A 21,279-nucleotide genomic window follows, 5' to 3' on the forward strand; every position below is an offset into this window, starting at 1 on the left:
ATTTTTGGTATTTTGTTTTAGTCTTTGGGCCAGCCATTTTCCGTTTTTATTAGCGTGTTCAAAATTCCATTGTTTAATTATTCTAAGGTTCTTTCCAATTTCTCTAGCCAATTCAGCTTGTAACTGTTTTTGAAGATCTTTCTGCTTTTCTTTTTCTCATTATTTGAACTGACCATTTGTCCCAACTTCCAATTTCTTAAGTACTTTGCATCATTTTTCTTTATCTTAGTTTCTTGTAAGCACAAGATATCAAAACATTCTTTCTCCAAATAATGAAATATGTGTTCTTTTATGTATAGCATTCAAGCCTTTAATATTCCATGAACAGATTTTAATACTCATTACACAGATGATTCATTAAAAAAGAGCAAGTCTAAAAGGTCAACAAGGAAAACGGTATCATTGTTTGGATGTTATAGGATTTGCTATATGGCCAACATGGCTACACCTAGCCATTTAAAATGTGCTTCACACAAAAAGAATTATTTGATTGAGTCAAAGGTCCAAAACACACCACAGAAATAATCCAGTTTGAGACCGCTTTAACTGCCCTGGCTTAATGCTAGAGAATTCTGGGAACAGTAGTTTTATGAGATGTTTAGCTTTCTGTCAGAAACTCTGGGACCACCATAAACTACAATCCCAAAGATTCCCTAGCACTGAGCCAGGTCAGGCAGTTAAAGCAGTCTCAAAATGGATCTGTTCTGCTGTGTGTTTTGGACCCACGTCAGGGAGATCTATCCAGGGATGGATAGGGGTATTGTCATAGTCAATCAGCATGTAGACCCTATCAAGGTGTGAGATCAATTTCATTTCAAGTTAGATAGAAGATAATGATCGTTTTTGTAGACTAAAGCAGTGTGGCTTAATATGAATCAACTTTGTGAAATCTAAAATCTTCTAAAAGCATCTAGGCTGTTGGTCTAGATGCACTTTTAGCCATTCAAATGTACAGTGAAAGGAATGTGTCATCTAAAAAGCTTCGGCCTAAAATACATATAAGACATGGGAAAAACTACATGCAGATGTGTGTAGAGCAATGCAACAAGAGTGAGGGGGCAATTTCCACCAGTCAGATGATATGATCAGAGGTCAAACTTAAATTGCAGTAATTATCAAGGACAGAATGATTCTCTTGTAAACAAGGCAAGAGTTCTTGGACACTGTGCTGTGAAAGGAAGGATACAAATTAAATAAATAAAGTACTGTATATACTCATGTATAAGTCTAGAAATTTAGGTAAAAAAATTGACCCCAAAAACCTGAGTCGACTTACCCATGGGTCAATGTAAGTATTGTATCTTAACTCTTATTTAAAAGAAGGAACCATCTCCCGATGAAAAGCAAGAGTATAATATGTTAAGCTCCTGACTTCCTTTACTCTCTCATCCATCCAGTCTTAAGACTAAGCGCAAAGAGTTATGTCTGCTGGACTTTTGTAAGTTCTTTAACATTGTTTTGCTTTGCTTCATCTTTTAGATCCTTTGCTATATGCCTCTAAATTTTATCGACTTATCCATGGGTCATAGTAAAATCCATAATTTTGGCCCCAAAACCTGTCCTTGACTTATACATGAGGTCGACTTATAGTCGAGTATATATGGTACTCTCTTTTCTGTGGGAATCTATTTTAAATCACCGCTGCAATCACCACAGCAGGATGTATGTGTGTGCACATGAGTGAGAGAGTGTGAAAAAGAGAATCTTGTATTTTTCACAACTCCCCTACATAAATAAATATTAATTAATTCCCATTGGTTGTCATATTCCTTTACTACCCCAAAACATCACAAAATATAAATTCAACACCTCTTCTTCTTCTTCCTGTTTCCGCTTCTTTGATTTTTTGATATCTTCGGTTTTGATCTTCTTAGGTTTGTAGTCAATACTGAAACAGTTGAAAAAATTGTAAAACAAAAATTAAATAAAATTTCTGGTTTATGCATATGCCATGTACCACATGTATCTATAGCTATCTTTACAATCCTTGAAAATATGATATACTTCTAGTTTAGACATAACCCCCACCCCCCAAATGCCTATCTTCCTTAGATACATGATTCTTTGCTTCATGAGCTTCTTAAATCACATGGCAACTTAAACAAAAAGCCATTAAAAATGCAAGTTATCTGGCCCCATTTTAGTGGTACTCAGAATAATTCTGTGCTCACTGAAAATGATGATGATGATGATGATGATGGTAATAATAATAATAATAATAATGATAATAATAATAATAATTTTATTTGTATTTCCCGCCTCTCCCTGAGGATTGAGGTGTGCTATCAAGTCAGAGTGGGAATGTTCCATTAAATCAGCTATAATAAAAAGTCAGGTGGATAGGCCCGCCAGAAGAGATTTGTCTTAAGTGCCTTTTTAAAGGCTTCGAAGGTGGTAATGAGACGGATCTCTTCTGGTAAGCTGTTCCATAATTTAGGGGCCGCGGCTGTAAACGCTTTATGAGAAGTTGTATTTAGTCTAGCTTTCGTATGTTCCACCAGTTTCTTCCCTGATGTTCTAAGAGTGCGGGGCGGATTGTGTAGGGAGAGGCGTTCCCTTAAGTAACTTGAGCCAAACCATGTAGGGCTTTAAAGGTAATAACCAACACTTTGTATTGCGTGCCCAGAAGCTGATCGACAGCCAATGAAGAGATTTTAATATTGGAGTAATATAGTCAGATCTTGATGTTCCTGTGACCAATCTGGCGGCAGCGTTTTGGATCAACTGAAGCTTCCAAAGCCCCATGTAGAGCGTGTTACAGAGATCAAAATGACAAGCATGATGAATGCAAGTCAAATATCAGCGATGTGTTGTACCTCTGCTTAACAGCCAGCCTGGAATAGTGGTTTGAGGGTCTGGACTAGGACTCTTAATGTTCAAAACACACTGCAGAAATAATCCAGTCTGAGACCACTTTAACTGCCCTGGTTTAATGGTAGGGACTTCTGGAAACTGTAGTTTTGTGAGACATTTAGCCTTTTCTGTTAGAACTCTAATGCCAGAATAAACTACAATTCCCAGGATTCCCTGGCACTGAGCCAGGGCAGTTAAAGCAGTCTCAAACTGGATTATTTCTGCAGTGGTTTTTAGACCTAAGAGAGCAGCGCTCAAATCCCTGCTCAGCCATGGAAACCCGTAAGATTTAAAAAGCCATACTCTTTCTATGGATAGAAATATGAATCTGCTATTATTCCTACTTTTCACCACAAGTAAGCTGTATCAAATACTCACTCATCATCTTCTCGGGGTCTCTTCAGCGGTTTGTAGTCTTCTCTGTAGTAGCCCTCATCATCCATTTCTTCCTTAATACGTGGTGGACTAAAGAAGAGGAAAATGTGAATTATTTATTTTAAAAAATATTAATATTTATTCTTCATTCTGATACCTGACAATTTTCTCCATCATTTCAATACTTCTGGCTAGGGCTCTCTCTTTATCCCTGCCACCAGCAATATCTGCAAAATCAGAAGAGGATGAGACATTCATGGAGTTTCAGCAAACTTGGACACCTTTCTGTTAAATAACAGTTCAATTTTTAAATTATTTAAGACACTTTGTCTAAATGAATGATGGTGACTGGAAAAAATTGTAATACTTAGGCAATCCATTTTGTTTGGACAAAATGGGTCTTAGCAAATCAGGAAAAAACCACAGCCACTTTATTTAAGAAAATTTGTATCTCATCCTCCTGTGAAAAGTACAGCAAAGAAAGTAGTTCAAAGTACAAACAAACAAACAACAACAAAAGCAATCAGTGAACAAAAAGAGTACATGTGAAAAAACTAAGCAAAAGTGTTGTGAATCTACAGCTGCTTACAAACCACATTAAAAATAAGTGTAAATTTGATTTTAATTTGCCATATTTTCATTACTTAGGTATTAATAAAGAATCTGTAAGGACACTATATGGAATCCAGATTTTAATTTGCTATATTTTAATTTTAATTTGCCATATTTTTATTACTTAGGTATTAATAAAGAATCTGTAAGGACAATGCATGGAATCCAGTTTTAGGCCTATACAACTAGGATCTCTTTGAACTTTACAGTCTGACAGACATATAGACAAATTTCTGTGGAATAGGGACCATGTTGTTTGAGGCACATAACTCAGTTAAGAAGCTTTAGATGAACTATTTGAATGCTTTGTGAGCCTTGCTTAGTACTGTCAGCTACAAATAAACTCAAGGTTTCCAATTACAGTGGTACCCCGGGTTACGAAATTAATTCGTTCCGCGGTTAATTTCGTAACCCGAAATACCTTCGTAAGCCGAATTCCCATAGGCGCTAATGGAAAAATAGCTCTCTGCTGCCCTCCGGTGGCGGAAAATAGCGCCGCGGTTTTTTCGTAACCCGAAGAAACCTTCGTAAGCCGAAGCAATAAATCCCTATGGGATTTTTTCGTATCCCGAAAAATTCGTAACCCGGCGCATTCGTATCCCGGGGTACCACTGTACACTCACATGGGAAGTCAGTTCCTATATCAGCTGTAGGAAGACATGTTCTAGAACCTAGAACTGAATAGTGTACATTCATGAGGCAGAACAGGGTGTAGTTAGCTCTGTCACATGGGGAATGGCTAAGCAGAGATGGCATAGACACCTCCAGAGTTACTGAAGATAAATATATGCCGCTACAAATATCATGTTGATGGGAACCAAAATGAACAAGAATGTACTGAATGAAAGTAATATTAAAAAGCACTGGACATCACAGTTCTCTCTCAAGAAGCTTCAGGGAAGCAACCTTTTGCACTTATGTCCTAAATCTAACAGACCACTGAAACTGGATTATGGATGGATGGCGACATCTAGTGCTAGTTTCTTCAGTATTCATGACAAGCATTGCTAAAACTAATTTTTTTTTATAATAAGTAAGCTTTGCATTCTTACGACTGCATAGCATCATAGAGTTTGAAGAGACCACAAGGGCCATCCAGTCCAAACCCTTGCTATGCAGGAACTCTCAATCAAAGCATCCCTGGCAGATGGCCTTCCAGCCTGTTTAAAGACTTCCAAGGAGGGAGATTCCACCACTTTCCAAGGGAATGTGTTCCATTGCCGATCAGTTCCAAGTGAAACCAAGAGGGTTCCTAATTTTATAAAACTAAGAATAAGCAGCATACATTCACGTTTGAATATCATTTTAAATTCCACTGAAAAATGTGAAATGTGTGGCCAGTATATTAGGACATGATGAAGAAAGATGTATAAAAGATGTTTGTTAAATCAACTCTAGAATCATAAAATCACAGAGTTGGAAGAGGGCCATCCAGTCCAATCCCCACCATGCTGGAATACACAATCAAAGCACTCCTGGCAGATGATTATCCAGCTTCTGTTTAAAAATCTCCAAAGGAGGAGACTCCACCACACTCTGAGGTCCACTATTTTCCATCCAAACTCCATTAAAGAAAAAGTTTCCCTGCCAAATGATACCTTGTTTGACACTGGAAAACTGTCTAAAATGATCTAGGTGTTTACACTTATACTGGGTTTAAAGGGGGGGGGGGGAACCACACAAACACACATTGGATGATGCTTTGCAATAATCATCCTCTTTGTATAGCTGTCCATATTCTCTAATCTAAGCACATGCAAAGACTCCACTTTTGATTTCAGTATTTCTTCGGGAGTGGCAACCAGCAAGTAAAAACGTTTTCATGCAGGCAGGCATTTGGTATATAACTCATAGCAGTGTGGTTTTTATGGAGCCAGGTGAGTTTTAGTTATGTTTTTAACTTTTGTGTATTTTTATGTGATTTTATAATGTGTCTAGATGTTTTTAATTGTTTTGAACTTTATTGACATTTTAAATCTGTTTTGTTTTTGTCTTGTAATAATGTGTATGTGTTAATGTTGTTTAATTACAGTGGGACCCCGGGTTACGAATGTAATTCGTTCCGCGGCGCCGTTCGTAACCCGAAAAATTTCGCTAGCCGAAAAAGCCATAGCCGCTAGCGCTGAAAGGCGCGATTCCGTGTGAAAAAGCGCCGAAAAGCACCAAAAATTTTTTCGTAAGCCGGAAAAAAAAAACGTAACCCGAAACAGTTTTTTCCTATTTATTTTTTTCGTATCCCGGAAATTTCGTAACGCGGTGATTTCGTATCCCGGGGTACCACTGTAGTTGGTTTTAATTATAATTGATTTAATAATTTTTTAAGGGGGGGAGGGAATTTTGATCTACAATGTATTGTATTTTATTGCTCTTAGCCGCCCTGATTGACCCCAAGGGGTGGGATATAAATAAACTTTATAATAATAATAATAATAATAATAATAATAATAATAATAATTATTATTATTATTATTAATCTTTGTCTGTGAGCCTCTTTTAGTCCCTCTGGGGAGAAAGATGGCATACAAAATAAACAGATAGATAGATAGATAGATAGATTATTCTTATTATTGGGAAGAAGACCCTAAAATGTACAGGTTTCTCAACAAGAGGAATACAATTTCTCATCTTGTACATAAAAAAGTTTGCACTTGCATACCTGGAGAAGCCATTTTCCTTTTCCTTCTTTATTTTCACTTCACCAGAAGACAATTTATTCTGAAAGACAGAAGTCAGAACTGGTCAGTATGGTATAAAAAGCATGGCCAGATCTTCCCTGTGCATTTAAATGCAAATGACAAAGGACCTTGCACCAGGAGCAAATGCACCTCCAGTTATTACTTAGAAACTCTTTTCAGCATGACTCAATGTAGCAAGCCAATCCTGAACATGTGCATCATCCAGTTCTTTCTCTATCTTAATCTCAAAAAGTTTCCCTCTTCACTGGTTAAACCTAGCTACCAATTCCTAAACGTATATACTCAAGGCTTATGTTTGTACTATTAAACTGTGTAATCAGGCACTTTGTTCAGACAGCAGTACATGGAGCAGACAAATTACTAAATTACTGTCTATCCATCCTTCTTCTGTTAGGCTGGCTAAGATGTGTACCTGCATCAGTTACTATTTATATAACATCTTACATCAAGCTGCTCAAGAATTACTTTTGTGGAGCAAAATCTGTTGGTTGCTACTACATGACATTTATTGCCTTAGGTGTATCTGCATCAGTTACAATTTAGATTACAATCAGTTATAATTTATATACAGCTATTCAAACAGATGCATAGTGATTTCATCTAAAATGCTTAATGTCATGGCTCTTTTCTTCACAGCCATAAATTTCTACAGAAATTGGACAACTGATCTGACAAATAAATAACAGATTAAAAATTTAAAACGTGCAGCTGCTTGTGTCTTTATCCACAGTAAAATAGTACAGTCCAAAGCAGTAACATCCTTGCCACCATCCTGTACCTTTTCTTCCTTTCGCTTCTCCTTGTCTCTATCTTTGTGTTTGTCTTTGTGTTTGTCGTGTTTTTCTGAACTGCCATCTTTGTGTTTGGTTTTCTCCTTGTCTTTGTGTTTCTTCTCCGAGGAATCTTTGTGCTCACTGTAAGATATAACAGTTGTTTTCAGGGAAGAGACAGCTGCAATATGACTGGTATGAACAACCAAGTGAATTAGTGTCAGCCCCTAGAAAATTAACTGCAGTGATCACATATATATAGCTGTCATGATCTTTTTTTCTTAAAAGGAAGGAACAGTGTTGAAGTCTATCTGTCTGAGGAACAATCAAGGATTTCAACAAAATTTTACAAATACTGCACTTAAACATATTTTTTAAAAGAAGATTTAAATACTGCTTATAACCCTTATGTAACCCTTAAGTATCTTATACTTAAATATAGCATGTTAAAGGTGTTGGACTAGGTCTGAGCAGGTTCAACTTATAAATCTTATAGCACTTTGACTAAATCACCATCTTTTGTCTAATCTACTTTGGTGTTTTTTTTAAACTCACTTTTGTTAAATAAGAGATTTGAGCATCTCTGGACAAAAACAGGGATTTTAAATGGAAGTGATATTGAAAAGGCAAGTTATAAAACCTTATACCTAAATATTTAGTACTGATTTTGCCTGTCATTTGCGTGTCATAAAGGAAGCAGATGCTGAACTAGGAACTGCTGAATGTCATCTGAATGGAGGAAGGACAACACATTACTTAGTTCACATGCAAAGCTTATTTGTTTAGACACTGGCACATTCCCAGACCACTCTCAGAAGGTGGTGGTGGTGGTAGGAGTGGAATGATACAGTGGACCCTTGTTATACGCTGGAGTTTGGTTCCAAGATCCCTGTGGATAACAAAATCTGTGTATGCTCAAGTCCCATTAAATATAATGACATAGCAAAATGGTGCCCCTTATAAAAATGGAAAATCAAGGTTTGATATTTGAAATTTATAATTTTAAAAAACATTTTCAAATCATGGATGCTTGAGTCTGTGTATAAAAAATCCACGTATAAGAAGGGCCAACTGTATTAATAATAATAATAATAATAATAATAATAATAATAATAATAATATCATCTTTATTTATATTTCCCGCCTCTCCCCATGGATCGAGGCGGGAGTACAACACATAAAATTAGCATTACAACAAGCACAAATTATCTAAAATTACATCAATTAATGAACAAGACAAATTCATAAAATTAATACAGTCCATACCTATATAAAATCAGTGGAAGATAGGGTATTACCGAGGTTCCATTAAGGTGGATCAAATGAATAAGCCCGCCGGAAAAGATCCGTCTTAAGTGCTTTCTTAAAAGCATCTAGGGTGTTGATGCGACGGATCTCCTCCAGCAGGGTGTTCCAAAGTCTGGGAGCAGCAGCAGGAAATGTCCTGTCATAGGTCAATTTCAGTCTGATTTTTGGGTACTCTAGTAATATCTTTCCAGATGTTCTGAGTGTGCAGGGTGGATTGTGCAGGGAGAGGCATTCCTTCAAGTAACTTGGGCCTGTAGGGCTTTGTATTGGGCCCGGAAACTGATTGGTAGCCAGTGTAAAGATTTTAATATCGGCGTGATATGTTCTGAGCTAGATGTTTTAGTGATCAATCTGGCCGCAGCATTTTGAATCAACTGAAGCTTCCGGGTTTGGTACAAAGGTAGCCCATGTAGAGTGCATTACAGAAATCTAACCAAGAAGTTACTAGCACATGTACCACTGTTTCAAGGTCCTCCTGGGCTACGTAGGGATGCAGCTGGCGTATCAATTGAAATTGGTGCCAAGCACTCCTGGATATCGCCTCCACCTGAGATGACAACTGTAAAGACGAATCCAGAAGCACACCTAAACTGCGAACCTCGTCCTTCAGGGAAAGTGTGACCTCATCCAGGACTGGATGGCAGATCTCCTTCCCTGGGCCAGGGGTACCTATCACTAGTACCTCTGTTTTCTCTGGATTCAACTTGAATTTGTTTCCCCTCATCCAGCCCATTATGTGATTTGTGACTGTACTTTGTATCGTAGTATGTTGAGATGTATATCTTTTTTGAACTTGTAAACCGCTTTGATCTCCCTGGAAAAGCGGTATAGAAATAAAGATTTTATTATTTATTATTATTATTACCAACCCAAGGCAGGCATTCTGAGGCAAAATGCCATCCTTGGTCACTGCTTCAGTCGGAGACAGAGAGAGATAGATTTGGGTGTCATCAGAGTACTGATAACACCGAGCCCCATGTCTCCGGATGACCTCGCCCAGCGGCTTGGTGTAAATGTTGAAAAACATGGGGGACAGGATAGCACCTTGAGGGACACCAGATGTCAGCTCTCTCTTATGAGAACAACTGTCCCCCAGCATCACAATCTGGAACCTGCCCAAGAGGTAGGAATGGAACCACTGGAGTACAGTGTCTCTGATACCTAACTCCCTCAGGCGCCCCAGAAGGATACCATGGTCTATGGTATCGAATGCCGCTGAGATGTCCAAGAGCACCAGCAGGGTTACACTTCCCTTGTCAATGCCCAGACGGAGGTCATCGACCAAGGCAACCATGGCTGTCTCTACTGCGTATCCCACCCTGAAGCAAGTTTGAAATGGGTCCAGATAATCCAAGACAGATGGAAAGCATTGTGACAATTATAATTACTCTTCCGAAAAAGAAAAGTCAGGTAGAATAGCTCAAAAATGGCCAGAATGTCAGGCCCAATGAGCCTGATTAGACTAACATTTTCAAAACTTAAAAGTGAAACAAGAAATACTCAGCCTTTGTGCATACATTATGCATACTTGCCAAGTGTTTGCAGACAGAGGAACTACCCTGACCAAGTGATTGTTTTCTTGGTTCTGAGGGTACAGCTGAGTCGCACATGCATTTGAGGAAATAGACTTAAGTCTACGAAAGCTCATGCTGTCAACTTCTTTCTTTCAGTTAGTCTCAATGGTGCTACAAGCGTTCTCTACATACTGATTCTACAGAGTAACATGGCTATATTTTTTAATTCTTCCACTGGATCTCGTCAGAATCTTTGCTCCTTTGCACAAAATTCCCCAAGGAAGAAATTCAAATGTACATTTCTCTCAGATGTTACTAGGAAGACAGTGTACTGCAGTTCAGTTCATAGCTTGCCACCAAGGGGTAAGCAGTACAGTCCGCCCTTCCCTTATGTGGGGGACCCCCCGTGTAAAGGAAAAAACCCGGATGCTCAAGCCTCATTCAAATGAATGAGGCTCGTGCCCACAGAGGAGTGGTGGCGGCGCGTGGAATGCACACCACGGGAGCACACATCATTGTTTCCTTCTGGTGCGCCCCCTTACTTCTGTCATGGCTTCCAGTGGACGCACTGTACTACCTCATTTCCAGCATATACAGATGGGATTGCGTCTACCTAGCAAATAAGGCTGAGTGAGTAATGTGCCTGTTTTGTGCAGTAACCTAATGTGGTTCTTTTACAATGTGGTTATTTGCCATTTGGGTGTTTTCATCAACTATCAGCTCTAGCCTGCAAGGAAAATGGCTAGAGACTATTAGTACTGTAGTCTAACAACTCCTGGAATGTTCTATTTTCAACATAGGTCACCTGAGCTATAGCAGGTGACTAGAAAGAGAGGAGTCTACTGAAGTTATGTCTTTATTTAGTAATACTCTTCGTTGTAAGTGTGACACTGGCACCAGGTAAACTCTTTTAAAAGGTATTTTTCCAGCCAATTAAATGTAATGTTTTTCTTTCTCACTTGCTTCTGTTCTGCCTTGAATTTATTTTATTTTTGTTGACTCCCTTGTATTGTTCTCTTATATATAATGACTTAAAATGTTATTCCTGTAATTTTGATTCCTCTGTACATTGTTGTAAATAGTCTGTTCTAGAAGAGACAGCTCTCATGCTAAGGTATCTTCAAGCTAACTGTGAAGGTTGTTATTCTTGAGCAAGGTGATCACAAATAAAAATGATAGCCACACAACTCCTAGAATTCTTGAACTTGGCTAATTTTCATTTTGTACTTCAGGGAGGTCTCAAACAGACCTTTGGAATAGAGGAGCTTTCGTAGTCCTGTGGAATAATTTTATTTAGAGGAAAAAGAAGGTGAATCCTCTGGAAACAAGGTGTAGATTTTTGTATTAGCTGTTGATGTTTAAAAACATTTTAAACAAAAATTTAAGAGGGACTTATGGAGCACTACTGCTCAAAAGCATGTGCCCTTAAAAAGAATGATGCCATAAGAATAGAATATTTTGGATAATAAGCTGGTTTGTGTTAGTTTTTACTACCGTGAGTTTTTACTACGATTATATGTCATTAGTACATTTCACTTCTACTTCCTAGCTTTCATTATGTATGAAAACTAGCTCACTTTATGGAAAAAATAGTACAAGCTGAGTCTCCCTTATCCGAAATGCTTGGGACCAGAAGTGTTTCGATTTTTTTTATTTTGGAATATATCCATATACATAATGAAATATCTTGCAGATGAGAGCCAAGCATAAGATGAAATTCATTTATGTTTCATATACACCTTATAAACATAGTCAGAAATTAATTTTATACATAATTTTAATAATTTTGTGCATGAAACCAAGTTTGTGTACATTGAACCATCAGAAAGCAAAGTGTAACTATCTCAACCACCTATGTGGTCAATTTTGGAGTATTTCAAATGTTGGAATTCTGGTGAAGGGATACTCAACCCACACAGACAACCAAACATTTTGATTTCCTGTGTGTGGAGCAGAATCTCCATGAGGAAGAATCAATGGTAGGGCTATAAGTTCACTCTCCTCACCTAAGTGATTGTGACAAGAAAGGCAACTTTTCAGTTGAGTAATGTTCATCCACCAAAATCAAAAGTTCAAAAGGCTTACAAATCAGTTGTGAAAGAATCAGTTATAGAGACCAAATTGAACAGGTGGTGTCATTGGAGGGTACAGGTGAGCAAGATCCTCCAAGAAATTTTTGAAAACTGGATGTGAAGAGTATTAGATGAACTGAGCAGAGTACGCTGGTAAGCCACTATGCTGCCAGATATACCTTCAATGAAGAGAAAGCTAGCCCTTGTTGACGAAGACGTAGACACAAGCTCATGATAGGTCTGCAGGGGATGATGGTTCCATCTTGGAGGCAGCAAAGGAACAGAATTGCTTCTGTTTGTAGTTGTAGTTATGTTTAGTGGCATCCTTCCTTGCAGTGTTTAGAACCAAACACAATCTTAGCAGTTACAATGTTATTCTCCAGGCTGACAGATTATCCACAGATCTGGGTGGAGAACCTGACCTTGAGAGTTGGATAGCAGGCCTTGTCCTATAAAAGGGACAATGTCCTGTGAATGTTCCAGAAGAGTCTGCTTCAGTAGTCAATAGTCAATGTAAGAGAAAACATGTACAGGTTCTGAGATATGAGATGATCACAGCAACGCAGGGGACAGTTGCCAACAAAGCAGAAGAATAAATTAGCAACTAAACATGTCAAGTCTTCTTTCTTCCTTATCTAAAGGGACAGAGTGTGTTTTCCCTAAGGATCTGGATTGGGACATCTCAACTATAACAGTAAATAGACAAGATGCTCTTACTGGCCGCATTTTATATAGATTCTGTGGCTAGAGAACTGTTTAGAGGCTGGTAGGAGCAAAGCAGGTTTAAGCCAAGACTGTTTCATAACCTTGTTTAAGGCTTGAAGGGTTGGTATTAGAGCTGGATTTGAAGTCTGTGTGTCAGCCATTTCAAAAACAGGATCAATAACTGAGGCAGGAGGTACTGTACTTTCATTATAACAAGTGCCTTTGCAATACATAGCTGTCAGGAAATGACATTGGTGTGGCCACTAGGGGGAGCTGTTGTGCAGATAATTTGGAGCTCCAGTGGCAGCTAATGTGTCAGCATTCAAACAGGGCATCATCGGAATGTTGATGCAACTGTCAACTGTCAGTTCTCATCTGTCACTGTGAGGAGAGAGAGACAGTTGGTGCCTCAGAATGGGCTGTGTCTGTTACTGAGAGGCAGTGAGATGGTTGTGTGTTAATGTGGCTGCCTCAGAGGTTGTGTTATTGTTGGTTGGTGTAAATAGTGTGTATTAGAGACGGATGTCCAATACACTGTGTATATCTATGTTGTAAATACTGCAAAGGAAGATTAAAGCCCTCGTTTAGAGTGAAGACTTGTAAGAGTCGTTATTAGTTGAAGATGTCTTCACAGATTCCTTCTTCTTGGCATCCTGTCGACGTGGTTGAACTCTGCAGGTGGTCGTGGTGGACACTGCGCGTCATTTCCATAGGTCCCAACAAGGGTTATGGGCGCAGCACACAGGCCACAACAATAGCACCATATCAGAAAACAGTCTCAACAGTTTCCCATATTCATAAGGAGATTCCAGGCTCTTCTTCAGCACCTTCTGGCAATGGTGTCTGAGGTGATGAAGAGTCTGGTGAGAAGGTGTGGGGAGACATAATTGTCAGTGTCTTGCACCATCATTACATGCTGGACTTGGTTGAAACAACTTGTGACACAGATGTATATATGTAGTAGTAGACAAAATAACAGCAAAAGAGAAGAAACAAATGGAGAATGAAAGAATAAGAATTAGGATCAGAGGAAAGCTACTCAATACAAAACCACAAAAGGTAGCTTGCTCCAAAAGTGGAAGGATAGAAAATGAGGAGATGGTAGCTTGGCAGGTTGGGACATGTGCTGTGGATGGGAAGATTTTTTCCCGCCAAGCTATTCAACTCTATAACTTTCCGGAAGGAATCTCTGTTCAGGCGCTTAACCCATTTGTGTGAGATACAAATGAACAGGATATTTCACCCATATCTATCGGGAAACAATAGAGTAAACTGAAAGCTAACCAGATTTTGCACAATGCTGAAGGGTGTAGTCACTATAGATTAAAAAACAAATAAACAAACAAACCTCAATGTTTTGTAAGTGCGGAGCAAAAAGGAAAAAAAAGAAAAAGAAAAAATAGTCCCGAAATGTGTTTACCACGATGCTATACAACTCTAAAACAAAAAAATTGCCAAGATTTGAGCAACTAATGAAGTATGCAACAGCTTAGCCAAGACACTCACAATCTCTCCCTCTGAGATCTATGAATGTTTTAAGCTTTGGAACTATGATGGCTCAGAAATATAACTTGTCACAACAAATAGGGAAAAAGACCAAATAGTATGTTGGAATAAATAAATGAATAGCATTTTGATTTTTGGTAACTAACAAAAATAATTATGCTGTTTAAGATTAGCTTTGTGTAACTGTATAACAAGGGATGCGGTGGCTTAGTGGTTAAGACACCAATTCTGACAATCAGAAGATTGGTAGTTCGAGACCTGTGTGCTGCATGATGAGGTGAGCTCCTGTCAATAGTGCCAGCTTCTGCCAGCCCAGCAGTTTGAAAACATGCCAATGTAAGTAGATAGATAGGTACCACTTTGGTGGGAAGGTAACAGCATTCAGTGCAGTCATGCTGGCCACATGACCACCAGAGCAGTCCTTGGACAATGCTGGCTGTTTGGCTTAGTAACTGAGCACTGCCCCCTACACTTGGTTATGGCTAGACATGCATGTCAAGGGACTACCTTTACCTTTACCTGTACAGCACATTACAAAATTACTTGATTGAATATGCAAGAAAAACAATTGTATGCTCATAAATAGCATAGAATGGTATCCCTCTGATTTGATTAATAGATTTTAACTACAGTAAGATTAAGTTAGATAAAATTAGCTTAAAAACAGTCATGAATCAATGAAGCAAATATTGTTATTTTAAGATTGCTTGGCCTTGGGAAATTCCCAGGATCCTTAAAAGAAAGGGTGCATAAATACATGGGATCACAGAGGGCTCATCCCTGGAATGTTCTCATCTTTCAGAGCAGTTTGGCCAGCTTGCACACTTGCTGACATACTAGAGAGCCAATGATCTGACAAATGACAACCTGGTCAATCTTTGCTCAAACACAAAAAATAAAATTCAAACCTGAATCTCACTGGGTACTTCAAGTACTTATCCATTCCCTCCTTTCTCTTCCCCACACAAATCATTAAAATTGTTTCGATATGATTAGTAGCAGGTTCATTTGTTTACTATTAGATGGAGCTAAGAAAGTGTCCTCGCTGACAGCATGAATGTCAAGACTACTGTTATTATTGTGGTTTGTTTGCAAGCTTCCCAGAACTATCTGTTGGTTATTGTGGAAAATGGGATGCTGGACTGATCCAAAAGAACACTTGTGATTTCCAAAATACTTCAGGCCAAACTCATTATTAGAATAGATCCCTTTAGATGATGGGATTTGTTAGTCGCAACTAATGATTATGTATTAATCACATTGATCACAACTAATGACTTATGTATTATTAACAATGGGTCATTGTAGCAATCTAAAGGATACAAGCAGAGCTTGCCTGAAAACAAGGCTGCGACAACAGCACAGTAGGCCTGGGCTCACTGAAGAAGCAAGTGTGACACCGTGAAGAGAGTGGAAGTCAGCTTGTTCCTACTGGTGGTTTAATTCTCAAAACCTCAGTCTGCTTTTTTATTTATTAACCTATCATAACTGTGGGGGTTCAATATCATTTCTCACATTTTTGCATAATAATAATAATAATAATATTAACAACAACAACAACAACAACAATTTGTATCACACCTCTCCCTGTATTGGATCGAGGTGGATAACAACAAACAAAAACAATAAAATCAAACATGACTATCAATCTCCCTCTCACCTGTTACTGTGCTTGGATTTTTCTCTATCTTTTTCTTTGTCCTTCTTGTGCTCTTTGTGTCGATGTTCTCGGTCTTTGTGTTTGTCTTTATGTTTGTGAGAATCTGCAAGTAGAACCAGAGAAATAATTAGGAAATAAAGTTTTATAAATTTATGGCAATTTACTACATGTGGCTTTGTACTGGCTGCTACATATACACTAAGATGATGGAATCATGAAGATCTCCAGATGTTGTAGTAAAACCAAAGCCCATGGTGAGAACGGTTAAAAGTGACATTCCAAAAAATTCTAGAGGGCTACAAAATACCTACTCCACCCCCAAAGAACATGCTCTAAATAGCTCAGAACAATCTGTATAAATCATTTTGCTGCAGCACTGTTTGCGTTTAAGACAGTGGGCAAACACATCCACATAGTAGAACAAGAATCCCTTCAGGCTTGGCAGTAACTTTTATTCAAGCAATCCCTTACAGCCTTGCAAGTTGAATAAATTTGTCAAAGGGAACAGTGCTGACCATCTACTGAATGGCTTGGTATTTGTAGACCTAGTACAGCTTTCTATGTGGTGTCTACTTCTCTCTCAGAAAGAGCACAGTGTGGTGTAGTGGTTTGAGTGCTGGATTGAGACTGGAGATGTCACACTTTCTCAGTCTCAGAGGATGGCAATGACAAACCCCCTCTGAATAAACTTGCCAAGGAAACCCCATGACAGATTCACTCAGGGTCACCATAAGTGGAAAATGACTTGAAGGCACACAACAACAACAACACACTCCCTGGAAAGAGACAAGTTAATGTGTCTGTGGTACAGAGAGTATGAGATACAAAAAAGGTTATAAAGGTTTAAAGGTGTCTAGGTTTATATATCAGTCTATAGCAAACTGGTAGCAAAACAACAGTACAGTAGGCTAGATTTCTTTCTTTCTTTTCAGAGAAGCCACACTGCCCCCAACAGTATATACATATTAACAGTAAATGAATTGTAATTTCTCATCCTCCTCTGCATGATATTTCAATTAATGACTCTCTCACAGACATCAGTGAAGAAAGGATATGCCACAGAACAATCTCTAACAGCCATAAGAACTCATAAAATGTCTTATATTGTCGCCTTACTCTAAATTCCACCTTTTAAAAAAAGTGTGAAAGAATAACCTAGGTTACAGTATATTGCGGGGGGGGGGGGGGAGCATTTTTTAAAAAAATTATGGAAAAGGAGAATGGGGGTTGATGAGATGAATAAAAGTGTTCGTTGCATGCTATTACAATTCTTTTTCTGTTTACATAACGTATGTTCAAAAGCAAGCCGACAAGATGTTTCTCCAAGAACATTTGCAGTAAATTTTCTCGAACTCTCAAGAAACAGCAGGTCAGCCTCAAGCACAGCTTCTACCTTTAAAAAATTGCATGCCATCTCTGTAGCTATTTAGATTATTATTATTATTATTATTATTATTATTATTATTAACCTTTAGATGCCATCTCTCCTTGCTCTACTCATCTACCAGTGATTCAGAGAGATTGTTATCTATCCTTAATACTACTGAGATCTTTCTATCTGTGATAAGACTAGATTCCCTGAGCCACAATCCCTGCTGAAGTGGGAATTTGCAAGTTCCTCCAACAAAAATAAGGAAGGTACATTTTACTCGGTAACAAAAAAATGTGGATTCAATTCAGAATTAATCCACCACATCCTACGTAAGAACCCAGTGGGTTTTCATGGTCAAGTGAGGATTTGAACCCTGGTCTCCATAGTCATAGTCCTAAACTCAAACCACTACACCAAACTGGCTCCCTTTTACAATGGGACAGCCAAAATATTAAGCTCCACAGAAAAGTGTTATGATAAAAGCAGTGATTTTTATGTCAAATGTTTTTGTTTAAAAAAAAACCCTTGATAATGCATTATGATATTCTGACAGACAAAAAATCTGCTCCTTACCCTCATTAATGATGTAAATTTAAAAATTACAACAATTTAACAATTGCAAAATTCAAAAATATGCTAATTAATCATTGTAGCTTGAAATATTATTGAGGATTATTAGACAGTCTGCAAAACAATTCACAAATTTAAGTTCATATCTTGTTAATGTAAAACTTGGGCAAGAGGTTATCACAGAATCATAGAGTTGGAAGAGACCTCAAGGGCCACCAAGTACAATGTTATGCAGGAATACATATTCCCAACAGATGGCCTTCCAGCCTCTGTTTAAAAACCTCCAAAGGAAGAGATTCCACCACACTCTGAGGGAGTGTGTGCTACTGTCGAACAACTCTTACTGTCAGCAAGTTCTTCCTAATGTTTGGAATCTCTTTTCCTGTAGTTTGAATCCATTGCTCTTGGTCCTATTCTCTGGAGCAGCAGAAAACAAGTTTGCTCCATCCTCAATATGACACCCTTTCAAATACTTAAATAGAGCTATAATATCATCTCTTAACTTTCTCTTCTCCAGACTAAACATAGCCAGCTCCCCAAGTTTCCAGACTTTCACCATTTTGTTTGACCTCCTCTGGTTATGGTAGGAGACTGTAAAATTTTATACAGGAATGAAAATTTGGAGGAATGTTACAGATCCCAAGCAGTGCTGTCCCCAGCCTTGGTTTCTCCCAGGTCAAGAGAGGGTACAACCTGCCCAATTACTTGGCTGGGCAAGTGAGTGAGGGAGGCTCACCTTCTCCACATGGCTTCCTCATGAAAAAAACATCTGAATTGGGGTGAAGCTAGAAGGGCCAGACTCCTTTGCATCTGTGTAGCCTCCTCATGAGGAAGGAACCGGGAAGAGGTAAAGCCAAGAGGTCCAGGCTCGCCCTATGACTCTGGAGACCAGAGTTCAATTCCCACTTTGCCACGAAACCCACTGGGTAACCCTGGCCAATTCACATGCTCTCAGCCTCAAGAGAAGGCAATGGCAAACCTCCTCTGAACAAATCTTGCTAAGAAAATGCCACGAGTCAGAAAACAACTTGAAAGCACACAACACACATACAGCTTGCACTAAAGCAGTGGTTCCCAACCTGTGGGTCGGGACCCCTTTGGGGGTCGCCAGACCCTTTCCCAGGGGTCGCCTAGGACCAGCAGGGAAGCAGTGTGTGTGGGGGGGGGGGGGGGGGAGCCTAGAGCCGCCTCTCCAGAAGCCTCTCAGGGCTGAGAGGGAGGCAGAAGGGGCTCTTCAGGGCCATGAGGCGAGGAGGAGGAGGCAGTGTTGCCTGGGAGCAGAGCTTCTTGCCAGCCATTTGGCCCTTTGGGGCCTGCGGTGGAAGGGAGGAGGCTGCGATGACGAGGAAAAGCAGGGGGCTTCTCCGGATGGTCCTGGCCATTTCCCTTGCCTCCCTCCTTCCTCCTCTTCTTCTACTTCCAGAGCAGCCTCAGCCCAGGTGAGCTACTCATCCACACTACCTCTCTCTCTCTCTCTCTCTCTCTCTCACACACACACACACACACACTGCACTTTGAGACCCCTCTAACTGCCCTGGCTCAATGCTCTGGAACTCTGGTGTCTGTGAGGCATTTCGCCTTCTCTGTCAGAGAGCTCTGGTGCCACCATAAACTACAATTCCCAGGATTCCATAGCACTGATCCCTGGCAGTCAAAGCAGTGTGTTTTGGACACAGATATTCTCTTTTTTTTGAGTTAACGAATGAATCCAGTCCCTAGCTTTTATATCTCTCTCACACGCTGCAGGAATAATAACCCACTTTGAGACTGCTTTAACTCAATGCTAGGGAATCCTGGGAATGCTAGTGTTTGGGAGACATTGAGACTTCTCTGTCAGAGATGGCTCTGAGACCACAATAGACTACAATTCCCAGGATTCCCCAACACTGAGCTGTCTCAAACTGGACCATTTCCTCAGTGTGGATGCAGCTTTGGTGAGGAACTCTGTGCATTTCAGTCCAGCTATGTTTTATTTCTGCAGTGTATTTTGGACCAGAGATAAGGTGACCAGATATCCTCCTCCTTTTCCAGGATATGTCCTCCATTTGGATCATGGCTAAGAAGCAAGAATTTATAATTACATGGGTGTTTTTAGCTTTTATTTTTGGTCATGTCCTACATTTTTTGCTTGAGTGCCCTACGTTTTGGGGTGAGGGCATTGGTCACGGTCACCTTGGTCAGAGAGCTTTACAGGGGTTTAACTGCCATTCTGCTGTGGTGCTGAAACAAACCACCATTCCCAGAATTCCATAGCATTCAGCCAAGGCAGTTAAAGTGGTCTCAAACCAGATTATTTCTTCAGTGTAGATGCAGCCCAAGCCTTTTGCCTCTCTTATGCCTGAGATTTCAAAGCCCAGCCCTGGCAGCACAACAAACTACAAATCCCAGGATTCCATAGGATGGAGTGATGAGAGTGAAAGCAGTGTCAAACTGCTTTAATTCTGCAGTGTGGCAGCAGCCTAAGTGTACCTAATGCAGTTCTTAACATTGTGCATCTCTTGCATACCAAGTCTCGCAAGACATTTTTACCAACTTGTACCCACTAACTCCATTTCATGTCTCCAATACAGACAAAACAAGGCAAAATTTAATCAATTGACTGATTAATATCTCATCTTTCTCCCAGTACAGAAACCAAGGCAACATACAACTTCAAAAACATGATACAATTCTTAAAAATCCTGTTAATGCAAAAGTTAAAAAACAACTAAATCAACTTTAATTTAAAAGAGGTCTACCATATATTGTAGTGCAGCGGTTTGAGTGTTGGACTAGGACTCTGCGAGATCAGAGCTGGAATCCCCACTCAACCATGGAAACCCACTTGGTGAATGTGGGCAAATCACACTCTCTCAGCCTCGGAAGAGGACAATGCTAAGCCTCCTCTGGGCAAATCGTGGCAAGAAAATCCTGTGATAGGTCACCTGCTGTGTATCAGAAATGGCTTGAAGGCACAGAACCACAAAGTGGAACAGGACTGGATCCAGAAGGTTCTGGAATGCTGTGAGAAGACTAAGACCATCGGAAAACACATATTTCCGATGGTCTTAGGAACCGAAACACCACTCCAATATGGTTGGGGGTCACCGCAACATGAGGAACTGTATTAAAGGGTCACAGCATTAAAAAGGTTGGGAACCACTGCACTAAAGCAAAGCCTTGCCCCTTTATGTTAGAAGAGACTAGCTGCTTCTGGAGGTACTCTCCATTATTATTATTATTATTATTATTATTATTATTATTATTATTATTATTATTATTATTAT

General features: G+C 39.4%; 1 protein-coding gene across 1 annotated transcript in view; it reads right to left on the bottom strand.

Moving 5' to 3' along the window:
• Positions 1–21,279, bottom strand: part of TOP1 (DNA topoisomerase I) — a 104,032-nt gene that overhangs the window by 44,049 nt on the left and 38,704 nt on the right. Inside the window, exons 3-7 of the mRNA XM_042462322.1 lie at positions 16,072–16,174; positions 7,315–7,450; positions 6,497–6,555; positions 3,232–3,318; positions 1,810–1,888 (exon numbers count right to left, since the gene is read on the bottom strand). Coding sequence (XP_042318256.1) covers positions 1,810–1,888; positions 3,232–3,318; positions 6,497–6,555; positions 7,315–7,450; positions 16,072–16,174 — 464 coding nt within the window. The remainder of the gene's footprint in view (positions 1–1,809; positions 1,889–3,231; positions 3,319–6,496; positions 6,556–7,314; positions 7,451–16,071; positions 16,175–21,279) is intronic.

This window comes from Sceloporus undulatus, chromosome 4 (assembly GCF_019175285.1).
Source record: "Sceloporus undulatus isolate JIND9_A2432 ecotype Alabama chromosome 4, SceUnd_v1.1, whole genome shotgun sequence".
NCBI lineage: Eukaryota > Metazoa > Chordata > Lepidosauria > Squamata > Phrynosomatidae > Sceloporus > Sceloporus undulatus.